At 43.6% G+C, this 16,760-nt stretch overlaps 1 protein-coding gene across 2 annotated transcripts in view; it reads right to left on the bottom strand.

Annotated features, from left to right (window-relative positions):
* Positions 1 to 1,022: 1,022 nt before the first annotated feature.
* The window catches only part of CEP250 (centrosomal protein 250), a 30,999-nt gene continuing 15,261 nt past the window's right edge, over positions 1,023 to 16,760 (bottom strand). The window contains exons 17-31 of one of the 2 annotated variants that reach the window (XM_032198195.1): positions 16,555 to 16,724; positions 15,593 to 15,772; positions 14,377 to 14,511; positions 13,925 to 14,068; positions 13,180 to 13,481; positions 11,534 to 11,693; positions 10,390 to 10,714; positions 9,849 to 9,976; positions 9,463 to 9,583; positions 7,787 to 7,941; positions 4,276 to 7,638; positions 3,930 to 4,085; positions 3,420 to 3,533; positions 3,200 to 3,247; positions 1,023 to 1,633 (exon numbers count right to left, since the gene is read on the bottom strand). In XM_032198195.1, the coding sequence (XP_032054086.1) occupies positions 1,346 to 1,633; positions 3,200 to 3,247; positions 3,420 to 3,533; positions 3,930 to 4,085; positions 4,276 to 7,638; positions 7,787 to 7,941; positions 9,463 to 9,583; positions 9,849 to 9,976; positions 10,390 to 10,714; positions 11,534 to 11,693; positions 13,180 to 13,481; positions 13,925 to 14,068; positions 14,377 to 14,511; positions 15,593 to 15,772; positions 16,555 to 16,724 (5,789 nt within the window). In that variant the 3' untranslated portion in view covers positions 1,023 to 1,345. The remainder of the gene's footprint in view (positions 1,634 to 3,199; positions 3,248 to 3,419; positions 3,534 to 3,929; positions 4,086 to 4,275; positions 7,639 to 7,786; positions 7,942 to 9,462; positions 9,584 to 9,848; positions 9,977 to 10,389; positions 10,715 to 11,533; positions 11,694 to 13,179; positions 13,482 to 13,924; positions 14,069 to 14,376; positions 14,512 to 15,592; positions 15,773 to 16,554; positions 16,725 to 16,760) is intronic. The other variant, XM_032198196.1, reaches the window with a different exon arrangement.

Genomic DNA, 16,760 nt, shown 5'->3' with positions numbered 1-16,760 from the left:
GCCCCCAGTCCCTGCCCTTCGTTATGGTGCACGCTGCGATCCGCCCCAGCCGCCTCTTGAAGGGCGTCTAGGCCAGTGACTGAAAGTCAAGGGGCGCTCCCTGCACCAGGGGAAGCTGCTGGTAAAGGTTTGGGTTTGCTCAGTGCCATCCATCCCCGTAATAGTGACCGTGTCTTTTGAAGATCTGCTCTCTGCTATTTCGAGAGCAAAGCTGTTCCCTCAGACGGTCCGTAGCAGCAGCAAAGCTGGAAGCCAGTCAGCGCAGGGCAACAGTGCTTAACTTTTGTCTAAAAAATAGTTTCCTGACAGTTCACAAACACAACATATAGCCCAAGCTCAGCATCATCAAATGAGGCTAGATTTTAGTACAGTGTCTTTAAAAGACGTTTAGATGTTGAACTTAGTGATACGGTTTAGTGGAGGACTTGTTAGTGTTAGGTCAGAGGTTGGACTCGATCTTGAGGTCTCTTCCAACCTAGAAATTCTGTGATTCTGTGTGCAGGGGGGAGCTCCCCCCACCTTCCCTTGCCAGGGTGCCCCCTCCAAAACTCCATTTTTGTAATAGCTCCACTTCCTTCTCTCTTCCCAATCATGCAATAGCTTACATGTATAAGTGAAAAGCTATTATCATCTTTTCCTAAGCCACATTATTTATCTACCACTTTTTTTTTTTCCCCCTACAGAAATAAGGTAGTGGACAATTTATTAAACAAACAAAGTAATTGCTGTTGTTATGAGATGCTTCCAACTGCAAACAGAACAAGTGTACCTCTACTTCCTACACCAGCTCTGGGAATAGTACAGGACAGGACAACTGTGAGGGTCCAGTTACACCTATACAACAAGAGAAGAAAGTATTAACAAAATATCTTTCTTCTGCTGCCCACAGAATACTGCTCATCACTACCTTAAGTACAGAAAGAAATGGATTCATCCAAATACTGAACTGACTTCTAAGAACCTAATGAGAAAAAAAAATCTGTACATTTCCTGAGTTTTAGAAATGTAAGTTTATTGAAAAAATAAAACCATACAAAAAAGTCTTTGTAAACAGTACAGAAGCTGACAGGAATAACCTAACTTGGAGAGCCATGTGGAGACTGATGAGGCATGCTGTGATGGAGCACTTTGGAAGAAGAGATTGTGCCTACTTTTGCCCCTCACCTTATCCATGCAAGCCAGCACCAGTTTTGTCCCACCACTGATCTGGCGGGGGACCTTGCAGTGAATGCTGTGCTCTGAACTTTTCTCTTACCTCAGAACTAATCATCCTGCCATGGTTCACCTGCTACAGCAGGCCACTGACTCATGTCCCGCTGAGGCCTTTGGTCGTACACCGGTCCTGTTACCTCAGGCCATCCCTTGTGGTGGATCTGACTGTTGAATGCAATGGCTGTCTCTCAGGATACTCACAGTCCAGAGACATTAGTGCGAAGGTATGGTTCAGAGACCGATCCAGCTTCTGGGTCTCTGCCTCCAGAACAGCAGCATTGGGCTCCCTGACCACAGCTGCCAAGGAGTAAGACAGCTCTTGGTGAAGGTCTGACAGCTCCTGGCTGGTCTTTGCACAACACTCAATATAGTCCTGCTTGTATTTTCGTTCTTGTGCCAACTGCTGCTGCAGAAGGGTAACCTGAAAGAGGCAAAAGGCTGAGCTCAGAGAAGCCCAGGCTGTTAGGACCCTCCTTGGCTCCTCAGTACCAGCTGTCAGTGTAGAAGCATCCTCCGGCCCTGACCAACCATTTGTCACTGGTGAATGGGGAGTAATAGGTTCCAAATTCACCCTGAACAGAGCTTAGATGATCAACAATTCCAGTTTCTTTCTGTCACACCATATACATGTACAAAACCGGTATCTTTCATTCTTTCACACTTGCTAAAGAAAAAGAGATTCCTACATGATTTAGAACCCAATTCTTTTTTTTTTTTCAAAAGATAAATTTGCACTACTAACACCACAGCTTCCACGTGCTTTTTCCTCAGCAGGACTACTGGTTACACAATTGTCACAAGAAAGACCAGTTATTCAGGGGCAAGGTACTTAGGAATAACTGTTCTGTTATGATGTAGCCTTAAACTTAACTGCTAACAACACATGAAAAGGGATGAAACACTCCTTTTTCCTAACTTCAGAGCTAGGGAGCCACACTACTGAAGAGAGGGACAGATCTGACATTATATCTGAAATAACAAAGACACCTTTGTGAAACTGGGATGTAAAACCTGAAAAACCCTCCCACACTTTGCCAGGTAATGTAGATACAACTGGGAAAAACGGCCATTTGCTGCTTAGAGAATCTCCCAGAAAGAGGAAGATCAAGTTACAGTCTCCCATAACCAAGCAGTGCCCTCATTAGCGAGCTAAGGACTATTCTTTGACCAGAGCACCTTTATTTTCCTGCTGAATGGAAACAGGTCCACAGTGCAGGGAGACATGAGTCATAAGGGGAAAGTGGTACCATTCGTTATCTCTAGCAAGAGAACTTCAGACACTGAAGCTTCCTGGTGATAACTTGTAGTCTTCAGCAGTGTGCTTAGCTCACTTTCCAGAGCTAAGCATTATGTACTTTAGCCACAGTAGTATTATATGCATTTTGCCCTTATCACCTGTGAACATCCTCAGGGAGACCAGGGCATACCTGACCCAAATATCACTATCAAATGATGGAATAGTAATTGGAATGTACACTCTTACACTGATAAAACAAGTATCCTGATAGTGCTCAGGTCTCTGACTTAGTCCGATACTGGGACTGTGATTAGCACAGAATAAGAGTATGATACTAATAATTGCCTGAAAGCTACAAGCTCAGCCACTGCCTCGTGTCCCTGGAATTCTGATAAGATGCAAGCTTCACTTTTAACCGAATCAAGGGAAAATAGAAACCGTTGACAGGATGGGTAAGGCTCAAACGAAACATCCTTAGAATACTCTCTGGCTTCAGGCAAGTTTCAATTTTCTGAATTTCTTCCAATCCCTCACGCACCATGCCTGACACGGAAAGTCAGAGACTAGATCTAGATGAATAGTGTCGTTTGACCATGACCAACAGATGCGGCTACCTGGTTATTTTTATTGCCTGGTGTACTCACTTCCTGACAGCTGGAACCCAGCCAAACAAAACTTGTGCTGTAACATCATGTAAAGTTGTGCTCATCAGTGCAGCTACAGCAGCTTTTGATGACAACTACTCCTCACCTGATTCTGTAACTCAGCTAATTGACTGGAGAGAGCATGAGCCTCCTCCTGTGAAGGAAAAGCAAGAATTTCTTGTTAGTTTCCAGTCTGGGCAGGGTAACTGTCTATATTAGACTTACATTAGGTCTATATAGGGAGGACACTGTTGCCACTGGGATTTGCCATATAGTTTCTCTGTATGACCAGACCCTTCTCCCACCAAGTAAGATTCTGTTCACACCTGTCTAGAAGCAGGCGTCTTGTCTTCATCAGACTCTGAGAGAGAAAACTTGCATGCACCTCGCAGTGACTGACCACTATAACCTCTCTTCAATCTTCTTCGTTCACGTTCCACCTGCACATTGGATAGGAGAAAGAGTCATAGAAACTAGCCTGGACATAATTGTGAGATTTCTACTCAGAGAAATCTCTACTTACACCAGAGAAAGCCGGAGGCAAAAAGCACTCAATGTAGACTATGGAAGAGAAAAAGCAAGAGGAGGTTTCTGACACAAGAGTGTCAAATGTGCATGTATGGCAACGCCAAAGCATGAAGAGTAGTACCTAAGTGAATGTTCATCTATGAAAGTAGTGTGTGGCCCCAAGAGAAGGAAAACATGAAAGTGTATGTCCACAGAGGAAAGTGGGAGAGGAGGTAAAAAAGCAGAGGACTCCAAAGGGCAGTATATGGAAATGTGTTGTGTTCTAGAAGGCCATGAGGCATTGGAGAGGCAGTGAAAGCCTGTTTTACCTGCTCAAGAGTCCTCCTGAGCTCAGCATTGAGTTGCTTCAGCTCAGTCTTTTCATGTTCCAGCCTTGCAATTGCTTGCTGCAGACACTCCAGCCGCTGCGACAGGAGTCTCTTCTCTGTGACCCATGATAGCTGCTCCCCTTCTGCAATAGCCTGCTGGGTATACACAGAGAAGATTATGTGAGCTGGTGCCACATAAAGGTTAGAAGGACCGGATCAACAAGTCAGAGAGGGTGACCAGCTTCAGGAATGGACAGTGCTAAGTCCCTTCTTTCCCTCCTGGTCCACGGGCCAAAACAGCACTTTATTTTCTTTTAGTTGACTAATGATCAGTCATACTGCCTACCTGAAGATGAAACCGGTCCTCGTCCCTGTCTAAAACCATACTTTGCAAGATGGCTATTTCTTCCCTCAAAGTTCCATTGGCCATTTCACTCTTAGTAAGGGCAACAGTCAGTGCTTGTGCTTTCTCTTTCCATTCGATTTCTCCACTTTCAGTCTGCTTCAAAATAGCAATCACACGCTTCAATTCTTCTCCTTTTACTTTCCTCTCATCTTCCAGTTGCTGGGCTAGCTCCTTCTGCCTTTTCAAGAGGTGGTCTCTCTCCTGGAGGACTTTCTTCCTCTCTGCTTCCTCTTCTTCCCATTTTTGGAGTTTCTGGATTTGTTTCTTTAGGGTCTCCCCTTCATCTTTCCATCGCAAAGCTGACGTTAATTGTTTCAGGAGTTCACTCTGCCTCCTAAGCTCTTGTTCTCTCGCTGTCAGAGTCTTCTCTAAATACCTGACTTTGTCTCTCTGGCACTTGATCTCTTCATCCTTCTTTATCAGTGTCTGCTGAATGTGCTGGACATCTTCCTGAAGACCTCTCATTTCCTCATCTTCTAACCTTTTTTGCTCACCTTGAGCTTTAGTCTCCCATTCTTTCTCATGCAAGGCTTCTTTCAGGACCTTCTTTTGCTCTCTGTGATGTCTAATCTCTTCTTTCTTCTCAGATAGCATAAGCTGGAGATTCTGCAAGGTCTTCAGCTCTTCTTCTTGTTGTTGAAGTTTTTGCAAAAGAGTTTTGTTGTCTTGATCTCTCTTCCTCAACACTTCCTCAAGTAGATTTACTTGATTCTGGCAAGATGTTAGTGCTACTTTCATGCTTTCTTCACGAAGCTGGAACACATTAATCTGCTCTGACTGCTTAAGGATCTCCAAATTTTTCTTTTTCATTGTTTGGCTCATTTTGTTTAGGTCCTGCTGTAGACTCTTGGCCTGTTTGCCTTCCAACTCCTTCTGCTCTTGAAGTTCCTGGACATGCTCTTGCAGAGACTCTCTCTCTTGATCTCTAGCTGCTAGAGAAGATTCAGCATGTTCTAGTTTTTGCAGTATAGCTGTAGTCTGCATCACTGCCTCTTCATTTTGCTGTTGAAGCTTAGAGATAGTCTCCTCCAGTATCTCTATCTTTCTTTCCCTTTCTTTCAGAGTCACTTTTGTTTCTTGAAGACTTGCTTGATCAGCTTCATGCTTTTCCTCCTTTTCTTTGCACACCTCACATTGTTTTTTAGGTGATATAATTTCTTGCTCATGTTCCTTTAGAGCTACTTTAAGATGCTGCAGAATTTCCTTCTGCTGCTCAAAGTCTCTTTCTTGTTTTTGGAAAGTCTCAATCAGTTCCTTCTGAGATTCAATCATGAAATCCTTCTCTCTCAGTATTGCCTTAGTGTATTCTAAGTCTTTATATAAGACATTAATTTGTTCTTCTGTTTTTTCCTCATGTTTCCTTGTTTGTTGCTTTTGGATGTCTAGGAGTTTGTCCTTTTCTTTTAAAGTTTCTAATGTCTGCTCCAGTTGATCATGGACAGTCTTCAACTTCATTTCCATGACTTCTTCAGCTTCCTGAATTTGTTTTTGCTGTGACTCAAGCTCCTGGTCTTTTTTAGATAAAGAAAGGGTCATCTTTTCTATTTTACCATGAAGCTCTTGCAAGTACTCCTCTTGATGCGCCTTGTACTGCTGGAAGAGTCTTAACTGATCCCTTTGAGTGTCAGACTCACTCTCTCTGTCTCTAAGAACTGCTCCAAGGTGTTCAAGACTTGCGTGCAAAGATTTCACCTGTTCTTTCTCCATCTCCAGTTCTTGGATGTGCTGAGTCAGAGACATAAGCTCTAAATTTTTTTCCTGCAAGTTTCCTTTCATATGATCAAGATCCACTAGCAGACTTCTCACTTGTGATGTACCATGTTGTTCTAGAATCATTATTTTCCCTTCCTGGAATTTGATCTCCTGGTCTCTGTCTTCCAGGTCTTTGCTCATCCTGCTCACAGCAGCCTTCTGCAACTCCCGTTGTTTCTCCAGGTCCTGTATCAGTTCCTGCTGGGATCTGACCTCCTGTTTTCTCTCCTCCAAGTCTTTGCTCATGTTGCTTACAGCAGTCCTCTGCATTTCACATTGCTTCTCCAGCTCCTGTATCAGTTCCTGCTGGGATGTGATCTCCTGTTTTCTCTCCTCCAGGTCTTTGCTCATGTTGCTCACAGCAGTCATCTGCGTTTCTCGATGCTTCTCCAGCTCGCGTATAGTTTCTTGCTGGGTTCTGATCTCCTGGTCTCTGTCTTCCAGGTCTTTGCTCATCTTGCTCACAGCAGTCATCTGTGTTTCTCGCTGCTTCTCCAGGTCCCGGATCAGTTCTTGCTGGGTCCTGATCTCCTGGTCTCTGACTTCCAGGTCTTTGCTCATCCTGCTCACAGCAGTCCTCTGCATTTCTTGCTGCTTCTCCAGGTCCTGTATCAGTTCCTGCTGGGATCTGATCTCCTGCTTTTTCTCCTCCAGGTCTTTGCTCATCCTGCTTACAGCAGTCCTCTGCATTTCTTGCTGCTTCTCCAGCTCCTGTATCAGTTCCTGCTGGGATCTAATCTCCTGGTCTCTGTCTTCCAGGTCTTTGCTCATCCTGCTCACAGCAGTCCTCTGCAACTCCCGTTGCTTCTCCAGGTCCTGTATCAGTTCCTGCTGGGATCTGATCTCCTGTTTTCTCTCCTCCAGGTCTTTGCTCATCTTGCTCACAGCAGTCATCTGTGTTTCTCGCTGCTTCTCCAGGTCCCGGATCAGTTCTTGCTGGGACCTAATCTCCTGGTCTCTGTCTTCCAGGTCTTTGCTCATCTTACTCACAGCAGCCCTCTGCACTTCTTGTTGCTTCTCCAGCTCGCGTATAGTTTCTTGCTGGGTTCTGATCTCCTGGTCTCTGTCTTCTAGGTCTTTGCTCATCTTGCTAGCGGCAATCATCTGTTTTTCTTGCTGCTTCTCTAGCTCCTTTATGTGTTCTTGCTGGGATTCTGTCTTCTCTTTTTTCTCTTTAATGTCCTTAATGATCTGATCTAGAGTTGTTTTATGCATTTCTTCCTGTTTTTCCAGTTTTCTCATCTGTTCCTGGTATAACTTCATTTCTCCCTCTCTCTTTGATAGGATGGCATTTGTTTGAGTAAGATTCTCCTCCAAAGCTTTTACATCTGCTGCCTCTTTCTGTAGCATCTGGATTTTGTCCCACTGAGTTTGCACTTCTTCATTTTTTATTTTTAAGATAGACAATGTAGTTTGAAGTTCTTGTTCAAGGGAGTGATTCATTTCTGCTGCTGTATTTGCTCTTGTTTCAGAAGCTGTGACTGATTCCTGAAGAAGTTTTATCTCCCACATTAGTTTTTCTTCATCTGCTTGCAGTCTGTCCCGTTCATGCTGCAATACAGCAAGAAAAAGATTCAATAATTCCATTTATATATGTTTGGTTTTTATACTAGATTTGAACTCCCACTTTGGTGGCAGTCAAGGGCTGCAGTTTGAGAAGACCAAAAAATTATGCAAGAAATTGCCCTTTATACCTTACCAGCACATCCTTTCTTTGCTTCTCAGTGCTCTCAAGTTTCATTTCCAAAGACGCCACCTCTTGATGCAGAGTCATAGCCTCCTTCTTTAGAGCAGCAGCCTCTGCCTGCAAGGCAGCTTGTAGAGAGTTCTTCTTGTCTTCTGCCATCTGCCTCTCTGCAGCAGTAAAGATCAAAGAGAAGGTGAAAAGCAAAGCAAAGCAAAACCAAAAGTGATTTGTATCCTAGGGAGAAAACATTTTCCTGTCTGTCTGTGTTTTACAGTAGATGAGAGATTTAGAGTCCTAAAGAAAAAGGGTTGGGGGTGGGCGGGGGAGAACAAGAAGCAAAAGTAAAGACAGACTATGACACAGTTAATGACCAGGACGACATAAGAGGCTTTAGAAAATAGAACAGATACCAACATTGTGCTTTAAGATACACTTTAAGGTATTTGTCCAAAAGGATACTAGGGAAATACATTGTGCGTTGATAGAGAAAAAAGAAAAATATTCCATGATACTAGGACAACAGCAGAGCAGGAACAATTGAGCATCATACCAGTAGTGATACCCAAAGCACACAGGATTAGACAGGAACTAAAACAAGCTAAAAGATAGAACTATAGGAATAGTTCCTGTCTAGCAGTTTAGTCTAAACAGGAAAAGTACTGACCAGTGGGACAAGCAGAATCTACCCAATGGCAAAATTTAAAGTATGTACTCTGTTAGCATATATGATAAGAAAACCAAACGCTACAAATCTTCCAGAAATAGGGATGATCTAAGGCAGGACTCTGCTGTAAAGAGTCTGAAAAATGTTCAGTGATTCCATCTCACAGAAGTTACACAAAGAAATACTGAATAGTTAAAGGTATTACGTGAGCAGGTGGCAGTATGTGAGGGAAACAACGAGCACGAGCAATGCCCACACTTCCTGTTCCTGTAGTCTGAGACAAGGAAAACAAGACAAGGAGATGGAAAAGCAATTCTGATTTGGAGAGTGGGAAAATAACAGCAGAGAGAAGAGCAGAGATGCCTGTCCAGCTCTCATACAGAGAGAACAGGAGCCCTGGAGGGCTCTGTGAAGGCCTAGATATTAGAGGAAGGTGTAATCAGAAGTATATGAAAAATTGTAGATATATCCAAAGTGAATGTGTTACCGAAGACATAAGTAAGAAGTAGCTAGGGGAGCAAGAAACTGTGTTTGCTACAGATCTGAGCTCAGATACTAGGATGCAAAAGCATTAGACAACAGAAAACTAGGAAAAACAGCAGAAGAAAGGATGCATTGGCAATTACAATAACACAGTAGCTTAACACTGAACTGATGCTCTGTGAAATGGCAATGTAAGAGGATAAGGAAGTCTGCAAAGATAAGGTTTTTAGCAGGCTGGGATTTTTAAACAGTGTATGGAAAAGGATGCTGTAAGGTATCAAGTCTCACCTACTTTGTAGTGATATATTACCTGAGAGTGATCACCTCTGAACACATATCACTGGTCATAGCACTATATGCAGTGCCAGCCACTGGGTCTTTGTTATGAAAAGCTTTCACTGGTAGTTCTATGGGCAAATCTCATGCTTGATTGCTTTTTCCCTCCTCCCATCTCCTGGCACTGCACTTTTCTTGTGTGACACCAGAAATCCCTGCTCATGAGACAGGATTGGCTCAGTGGGTTGGAAAGGCAAAGCTGTACCTTCCTGGCATTGGGTCAACTGCTTTTGTAGTTCTTGATTGCAGGCACTGAAGTGGTCCATCTCAGCTTGCCTCTTGCTCAGCTCCAGCTCAAGGTCCTGTATTTTCTTCCTGGCATCATTCTGGAAGAGGCAAGAAGAGCAAAATGAGTTCACAGAGCCACTGCTGGCAGAAGACAAGGAGGTACAAAAGCTAAAGGCAGAAGTAACCAAGGTGGGAGGGGGCAGTTGGACATTAATGGTAAATGTAATCGTGATCATCTGTTTCCCCTGTGGCAGCAAGCAAACCTGGCCTACAATTTACACCAGTTCTTGCACTAGCACTCTGCTTCTCAGCTGAGTTCAGCAGAAGGAAAGGATTTCTGGATGCACTACAGAGACACATTACCAGATCTTGCTGAGTCTGCCTCAGGTCCTGACGCAGGTCTTCTATGGCTGCTGCCACTTTGTCCACTGTGAGTTCTGCAGGCACTTCCCTGGCCTGAGAAACAGTTAGGCTCCAAACACGATCCTGTTCTGAAGAAAAAAGCCAATGTGTTTCAAGCTTTAATACGGGGTCCCACAAACAAGGCCTCTTTTTACATAGGAGAAGGTGGCAGCACCTTTGTTGTTGCCTTAGAGTTCATGTTACAGCAAGACATGTCATAGGCTAACATTATTTTGCTGCCCACTAATGTGGGTGCTGCTCCATGGAAGAACGCACATACACTTCCGTGACTATGGGCCTCTATTTAATTCTGGTGTTGGTTATTTCTCCACATATAAACAGGAGCTTGTCTCTGTGCAGAGACCTCAGGCTTTCATGACTTCTCAAGGCTTGAGTCAGTCTGAAGTGAAAGGATGAATCTATTAGGATTACAAAGAAACACTCCTTCATTTTATCTGCTCTCCTACGTGTACTCCAGTCTCCTCAACCTTCCCACACTTGCCTGAATTCCAAGTGACCATGCCTCTGCTTGTATCAGTGCTGTCACACAGCATGTGGTGGAGAACCAATCGCAGTTTGTCCAGTTGTGATTGGGCTTCACAATGGGCACTGTTAGCCTGCTGGCACTCTGTAGCCAATGCCTTTGCTCTGTTCTCTGTGCTACAAAGCCTCAGCTGAAGTTCAGCCATTTCTGTCTCCAGCATGTGCAAAGAGTCTCTCAAGCACAGTTCGCCGGCTCGGGACTCCTCCAGATCCTGTAATAGCTGCTTCTCCCGAGCTGCCAGGCCAGCCTCCTTCTCCAGCACCACTTCCTGCATTGACTGTACCTACGACACAGATGCACAAAGCCTCAGGGACAGTGCTGCTACTGAGGCAGCAGAGCAGGAAGTAGAGGAAAAAATAAGGAATTACTTTAAGCAACAACCACATTGGAAACGAAATGTATAAACAAAACAAAACAAAAAACCACAAACAAACCAAAAAACAAACAAACAAACAAAAGAAGGATTCAGACTAAGTAAAACAGACAGTAAGCTAGAAACTTATTCTGGTGCCTGAAGGTTAAGGGGCCAAAAGGAAGCTTCCCCATCCAGAAAGCAACAGCCCAACCATCAGAATTTGCAATTCCAATCTCCAACCTCAGAACAGAAGCAGCAAGTGTTTGAGTAGAAGGCTGGCAGCGTGAGGTGGCAGATCAAGCATCCCTGCATGGAGGTCAGGCTGCCAGAAATGCCTGGGAGTAGAAGCAAATAGAAGTCTGTCAGCATCCCTTATTGTGCATCCCCCAAATACCAGATGAACTGGCTGAGATGGAAGTGCTTTCTGCGGTAACTACTTCTGTCTCACCAGATAGCTGGTTTCTGTCTCTATAGAGACAGAAACACTACTTAGGGACATTCCAATGTAGATACTGAAAAATTCCAAAAGAGTCTTCTGCTCTTCCTCATAGATTTAATGGCTTGAACCATGACAGAACAGAGGACAACACAGGGAGAACATAGCAGATCCAGCCTTCACTTTTATGTGCAAAGTCTCTGCACAGAACACAGGAGCATGTGTTGTTGGAAGGGGAAAAAAGGCGGGGCCTAAAAGCTGAAAGTGGTATTCAATTCCCCTGGAGAAGAGAATTTTGTTGGATAGGGCACCTGGTTGTTGAGCTCCTGTATTTCTCTTCTGTAGTCTGAATGGAGCTGCTGGGCCTGTTGGATAGCAGAAAGCAGTTTAGACACCTCGTTCTGCTGGGCGAGGTTGTTTTCTTCCAGGGTCTTGAGGCTCAGTTCCTTCTGTTCCAGAGACAGAGACAGCCTGAAAGAAAGAGAGAGTATGTGACTCATTACTACATTGTATAACATTTAGAAACCTCTTAGGACTTCCACCACCAAGGGGAAAATTACTGTCTCTGCTGAGGTTTATCTAAATAACTAGGCTGCTTGTTCAGTTCTAAACCAGGCTGGCAATCACACCCAAGCATGTGTCCACTGTGCTCACTTCCACAGAGGAAATCTGAATTATTGGCTAAATTTCATATATTTTTTTGAAATGTGAATAAGAATATAGACAACTTAATATGGGTGCACAAATATTGAAACACTTAAACCAGAGATGTTTAAAGCCATAGTGATAACCACAGATACAATCCCATGTTCTACCATTCTGCAGTACAGGTGGTACCAAGGGGCAGTTTTACCCACCACTGGTTCTTCTCAACTTCAAGAATGCCACAGAAGAATATAAAAGGCTAAGAACTCCATGGAAGAGGAAAACATGCAAATTGTGAATGGGTTTATGGATAAATGCATCTTTATAAATGTCTAGAATCCACAATATACCTTTTTATCTTTCTTATCCTCTTGTTTGTCTGTATGCACACCTCTGTGCTGGGTGGCTCCATGCACTGGAGCTCATGTTAATGCTCATAGATGTACAACAAAGGGCTGGAGACCAAGAAACAGGCAATTAGAGAACTGTCTTACCACAGATTGCCTTCTACTTCACCTCTGTGAAAGCTACAGCCTAAGAAACATATCCCTCATGCTAGCCATAATGTGCACCCATACAGGGTATTTCTGAGATGTACAGACTGGGAGAACTCACTGAGAACTGCCCTGCAGAAATGAAGGCAGATACCAGAAGTGGTAATGGAGATTTGGAGGAAATACTCAGATCCGTATATAAGATGTAGGATCCCTCATAGCAGAAAGAAAAAAAGAGTACTCTGCCTTTTACTTAACTTCTTTAGTGAAGAGTTCTGTTTAAGACTGGCAGGACTTCACCAGATGAAGTAGCCTCCTTTCTCTTCTTTGTTGCACTCCTTGGACAATAACATTGGTAACTGTTGAGGCTACAAGGGACCCTGCTTGAGCATCTCCAGATGCCTGTTAGGATATTTTGAGGAATGGGGTAACACAGGGCAATGAAAAACATGCTCATTTCTTGGGAGCCTCCAAGTTCCATGATGGCTTCTTCCAACCATAAATGTAAGGATGGAAGACTAGTGCAGATCTTAAATGTTTGAAGTGTAGTGAACCCAAGGTGGAGCTGGTGGATCTATTTAGCCTATTATACTGCAGCTTGTCCTGCCTCCTTAGGCTTAAACCCCCGAAAGTTTAATTTACAGTATTTATAAGCTGACATAATAAAAGAACACCTCCTTTTAAAGAAAAGACTAGTTCAAAAGCCACTGGCTTCAGAAAAAGTGTGACCAAAAGAAAAAAGAGCTATTTTCATATGCAAAAGTCTAAAAGAGGGAATTCATTAAATAGAACAGAGTGTCTTGCAGGCTTTCAATTACCTGGCTCTTTCACTCTCTAGGACCTTCAGTGAAGCCTCAAATTCTGCATTGTGACGCTCCACTTCTTCCCATCGACTCCTTTCCCCCTCCAAGGACTGCAGACACACTTGTAGCTCTTTGTTCTGATGTTCTACCTCTTCCCACTGGCTCCTCTCTTCATCCAAAATCCTCTGGAGCTGCACAACCTCCAGTACCTTCTGCCTTGACAATTCCTGTGCCTCATTCAGATCCTGCTGAGCTTTGAGGCCAATTGCTTGTTGGGACTCTTGGGAAGCTGCTAGCTGAGATGTCAGCTCTTCCACCTGAAGTAACACATAACAGCACTCAAAGACTACAGCTTGTCACTGTCAGCCATATCATGTACTATGAAGAAAGGGGAAGAACAGATTTAAATTTCATCTTGTCATGAAGTACTAAATTCGCAATGGACACAACTGACTTGTATAAAAATCTAGAGTGACATCACATTTGTCTGATAAAAATCTTAAAAAACCAAGGCTAGCAGTAACAGACCAGCAAAAATCCATTCAGATGATTACTGGCAAACAGGAAAAAGGAGTAGCTTATCTGTCGAGGGCAGCAGCTGAGATTCAGGTGACTGCTAAGTCTCCTTTAGACCAGCTGAGATGGAGACCTATGATGGCAGTCAGAGGAATTACTCCAACAGCCTGTTTTGCAACAGAAAAGCAAGAAGTAGAGACATGACATGTTTGATGACTAAAATATTTTTTGCTGTTTAAGTTACCTGTTTTTGTAGATCATCCCTCTGTTGAAGAAGAATATTCAGTTCCTCTTTGATGGTTTTGATTTCTTCCTTATGCATATTCTCCATTGCCTTGATCTTACAATGAGTTTCTCGCAGCTCTGCTTTCAGCTTTTCTGTTATGTTCTGTAAATACAAATGGAAAGCAATTTACTGGGACCTGCCATCAGCTCCATGTTTTATCTCCTTCTGTCTCATTCACATGCATTCAGCCACTTTCTCCTTTTCTACCCACCACTCCTTCCATTGCAACCCTTCCTTCCTCTTGCTGGCTTCTGGAGCTTACCATGCTCTGTGTCTTCAGTGTCTACAGCAGTTCTTGCCTCTTCAGTCCCAGGACCTGTGTTTCATTTTCTTCTTACCGTTCTTCACTGTTTACTTGGCTCTGTTACCAACTGCTTGTATTTTCTACTTACCCTACTAGTGAGACTTACCTGCCCATACACTTGCTGCTCTTTCACCTCTTGCCTGAGTTGCTCAAGCTGTTGGCAGGCTTCTGTTAGCTCTCCTTGAGTTTGGAGTAGTGTCTCTAATAAAGCTTTCTTCTCACTCTCTTTTTCTAGCAGGACCTGTACAGAAAGAGTAAGTAAAAAACAGGTTTAATCTTCACAGAAAAAAATGCACACGGACTTCAAAGACTTGGAAGGCTGATAGGTTCACATATTCTCAAAGCAACATGCTGCTGGCTTCCTAGGTCACTAGATGGCACAGATTCCTAAGTGAGTTTGGCAGTATAAACATATGCGGTCCATCTGTGACTGAGTATTCAGTAAACTTTTAACCATCTAATAGGAATATGTGTGACCTTTTTCTAGTGCTGGTGAGCGTATTCTTCGTCTTCTGTTGTGTCCTGTTTGTCTTTTAATATAGACTCTTGCATCTGCTTTGCAATAGAGAACATGCAAGTCTGCCAGAAGGCTGAAGCTAGCAGCTCCTTCGGAAAACTCTTGTGGGGCTTGGTGAAAATTACTGCAGTTTTAAGGATACGCTGCCACCTCTTACAGCTAATTCTGTCATTTCAGTACCTGCAGACACAACTATGGGTACAGCCATGCCTTGCCAATCTGCGTAAGAAGGAATTTGGGTAGAACACAAGGAAGACTCTCAGCACACAATAGGGTTGCTTTGGCACATGGGTCTGGTCACAAAACAGTTACCCAGCAAGTGACTTGAAACACAGCCTGGAGGCCATCTCTGTTACACTACTCAGAAACATTTAATTCCCACTGCCAAAGAGTCCTGAATGCCTTTCACTTCAAATTCAAAGTAGAAAACACTTCAAACACTTCAGAAAAAAGGGACACTCAAGGCATGCTCTCACAGTCCAATATCCAGCTAACTTCCATAACTCCATCTTTTCTGTACACATTGCTTCCTTCAGCTCACCACTGTGAGATATGATTACGGTGTTTATGCTATCTTCAGGTCTGCAACGGACTTCCTGCCTTTCTTAAACTTACACTCTGATAGTCTCTTGCATTATAGGCACTGTGCTTCATGGCACAAAAGTCTTATGGTTGTTAAGGCAACTCCTGTTTACAGAAGGGCATCCAACAGACATCTTTACCCAGATGTACAGTGTCAAGAGAAAAATTACCAATAAGGAGACCAGAAGAGTAAAAACACGAATTCTGCTTTCACACTCTTTACCTCTTGCTTAGCATTTTCAACTCTAGTTCGTTCCTCTTCTTGTTGAGCTTGCATTGTAGCAACCTTCTGCTTCATATCAAACAGCTTCTTCTCATGCTCACCTTCTGTCTCTGCTTTCTCCTTTTCCCATTTCTCCAGCATCTCCTGCAGCTCTAAATGGTGCCCTTCCCGCTCATTTGCCTGATGAGTGAAGGAAAAGATTCCAAGATGTAGTCTCAGGTAACCTCATGAGAAACATGTGAATCTCCATCCCTCCCCCAAGCCTCTACCTGAACAGAAAACAGCAGCTGCCTTGTGCCCTTCAAGGAACTTAAAAAGCAGGTCAGCAGGTGGAATAAATGGAGATAACACCTTCCCCTCTCTGATGGCTGCCTGTTTCCTAACACCCTTGTTCTTAGCATTTCTCTCTGTTCTCATCTCCATTTTCAGAACTCAACCCCATTTTATTCAATAAAAAGATGCAGACTGACTGCAGGATGAGAAAGAGGCCAGTATCCTGATGCTCTAGTGACAAGACAGACCATGGACTGAAGTACCAGGAACAAGGAGCTTGTCCTATATGCTTTAAACCCAAGGGTAATAACTCTGACAACCATGAAAGGACAGAAAGAAAGGAACGTAGTTTCTGTGATTGCATTTGGCAGGAATGTTAGTAATCTACCTCATGATATGCAGCAGTCTGGTCAAGATCCTACCCCTTTGCTGCGAGGCTTTGGGTTGAGTTCACCCAACCTTCTGCTGAATTTGTCTTAAGGCCACACTGAATTGGTGACTGCATTTACTGTCCTGACATAGTCATGTGGGCCTTCGCATACGAGACTTCAAGGATGAGCCACTGGCTCTGCTGTCTGACCTAGCAGTGTGTGGCCTATGACAGATGATTACTGCCATTTCTCAGGCTCAGGCTATAATTACGCTAAATCCATCCCACAAAGACTGCTTGAAACCATATTCTTTCCTACCAGGTCTTGTAGGAGTTTGTTTATTTCCACTTCATGATCAGTTTGATGAAGTTTGAGAGCATTGTTATACTGCTGTTCTGTCTGCAGGAGCTGTTGTGCCATGTTTTCCCGTTCCTGCTTCATTAAAGATCTCTCTGCTTCCAGCTCACATTGAAGACACTTCACTTCCCCTGCAAACAAGACGAATGGCAAGAAATTCAGTACCT

This window comes from Aythya fuligula, chromosome 16, assembly GCF_009819795.1.
Source record: "Aythya fuligula isolate bAytFul2 chromosome 16, bAytFul2.pri, whole genome shotgun sequence".
Lineage (NCBI taxonomy): Eukaryota > Metazoa > Chordata > Aves > Anseriformes > Anatidae > Aythya > Aythya fuligula.
The sequence above is the reverse complement of the archived record's forward strand: the minus strand, read 5'-3'. Positions and strand labels throughout refer to the sequence as shown.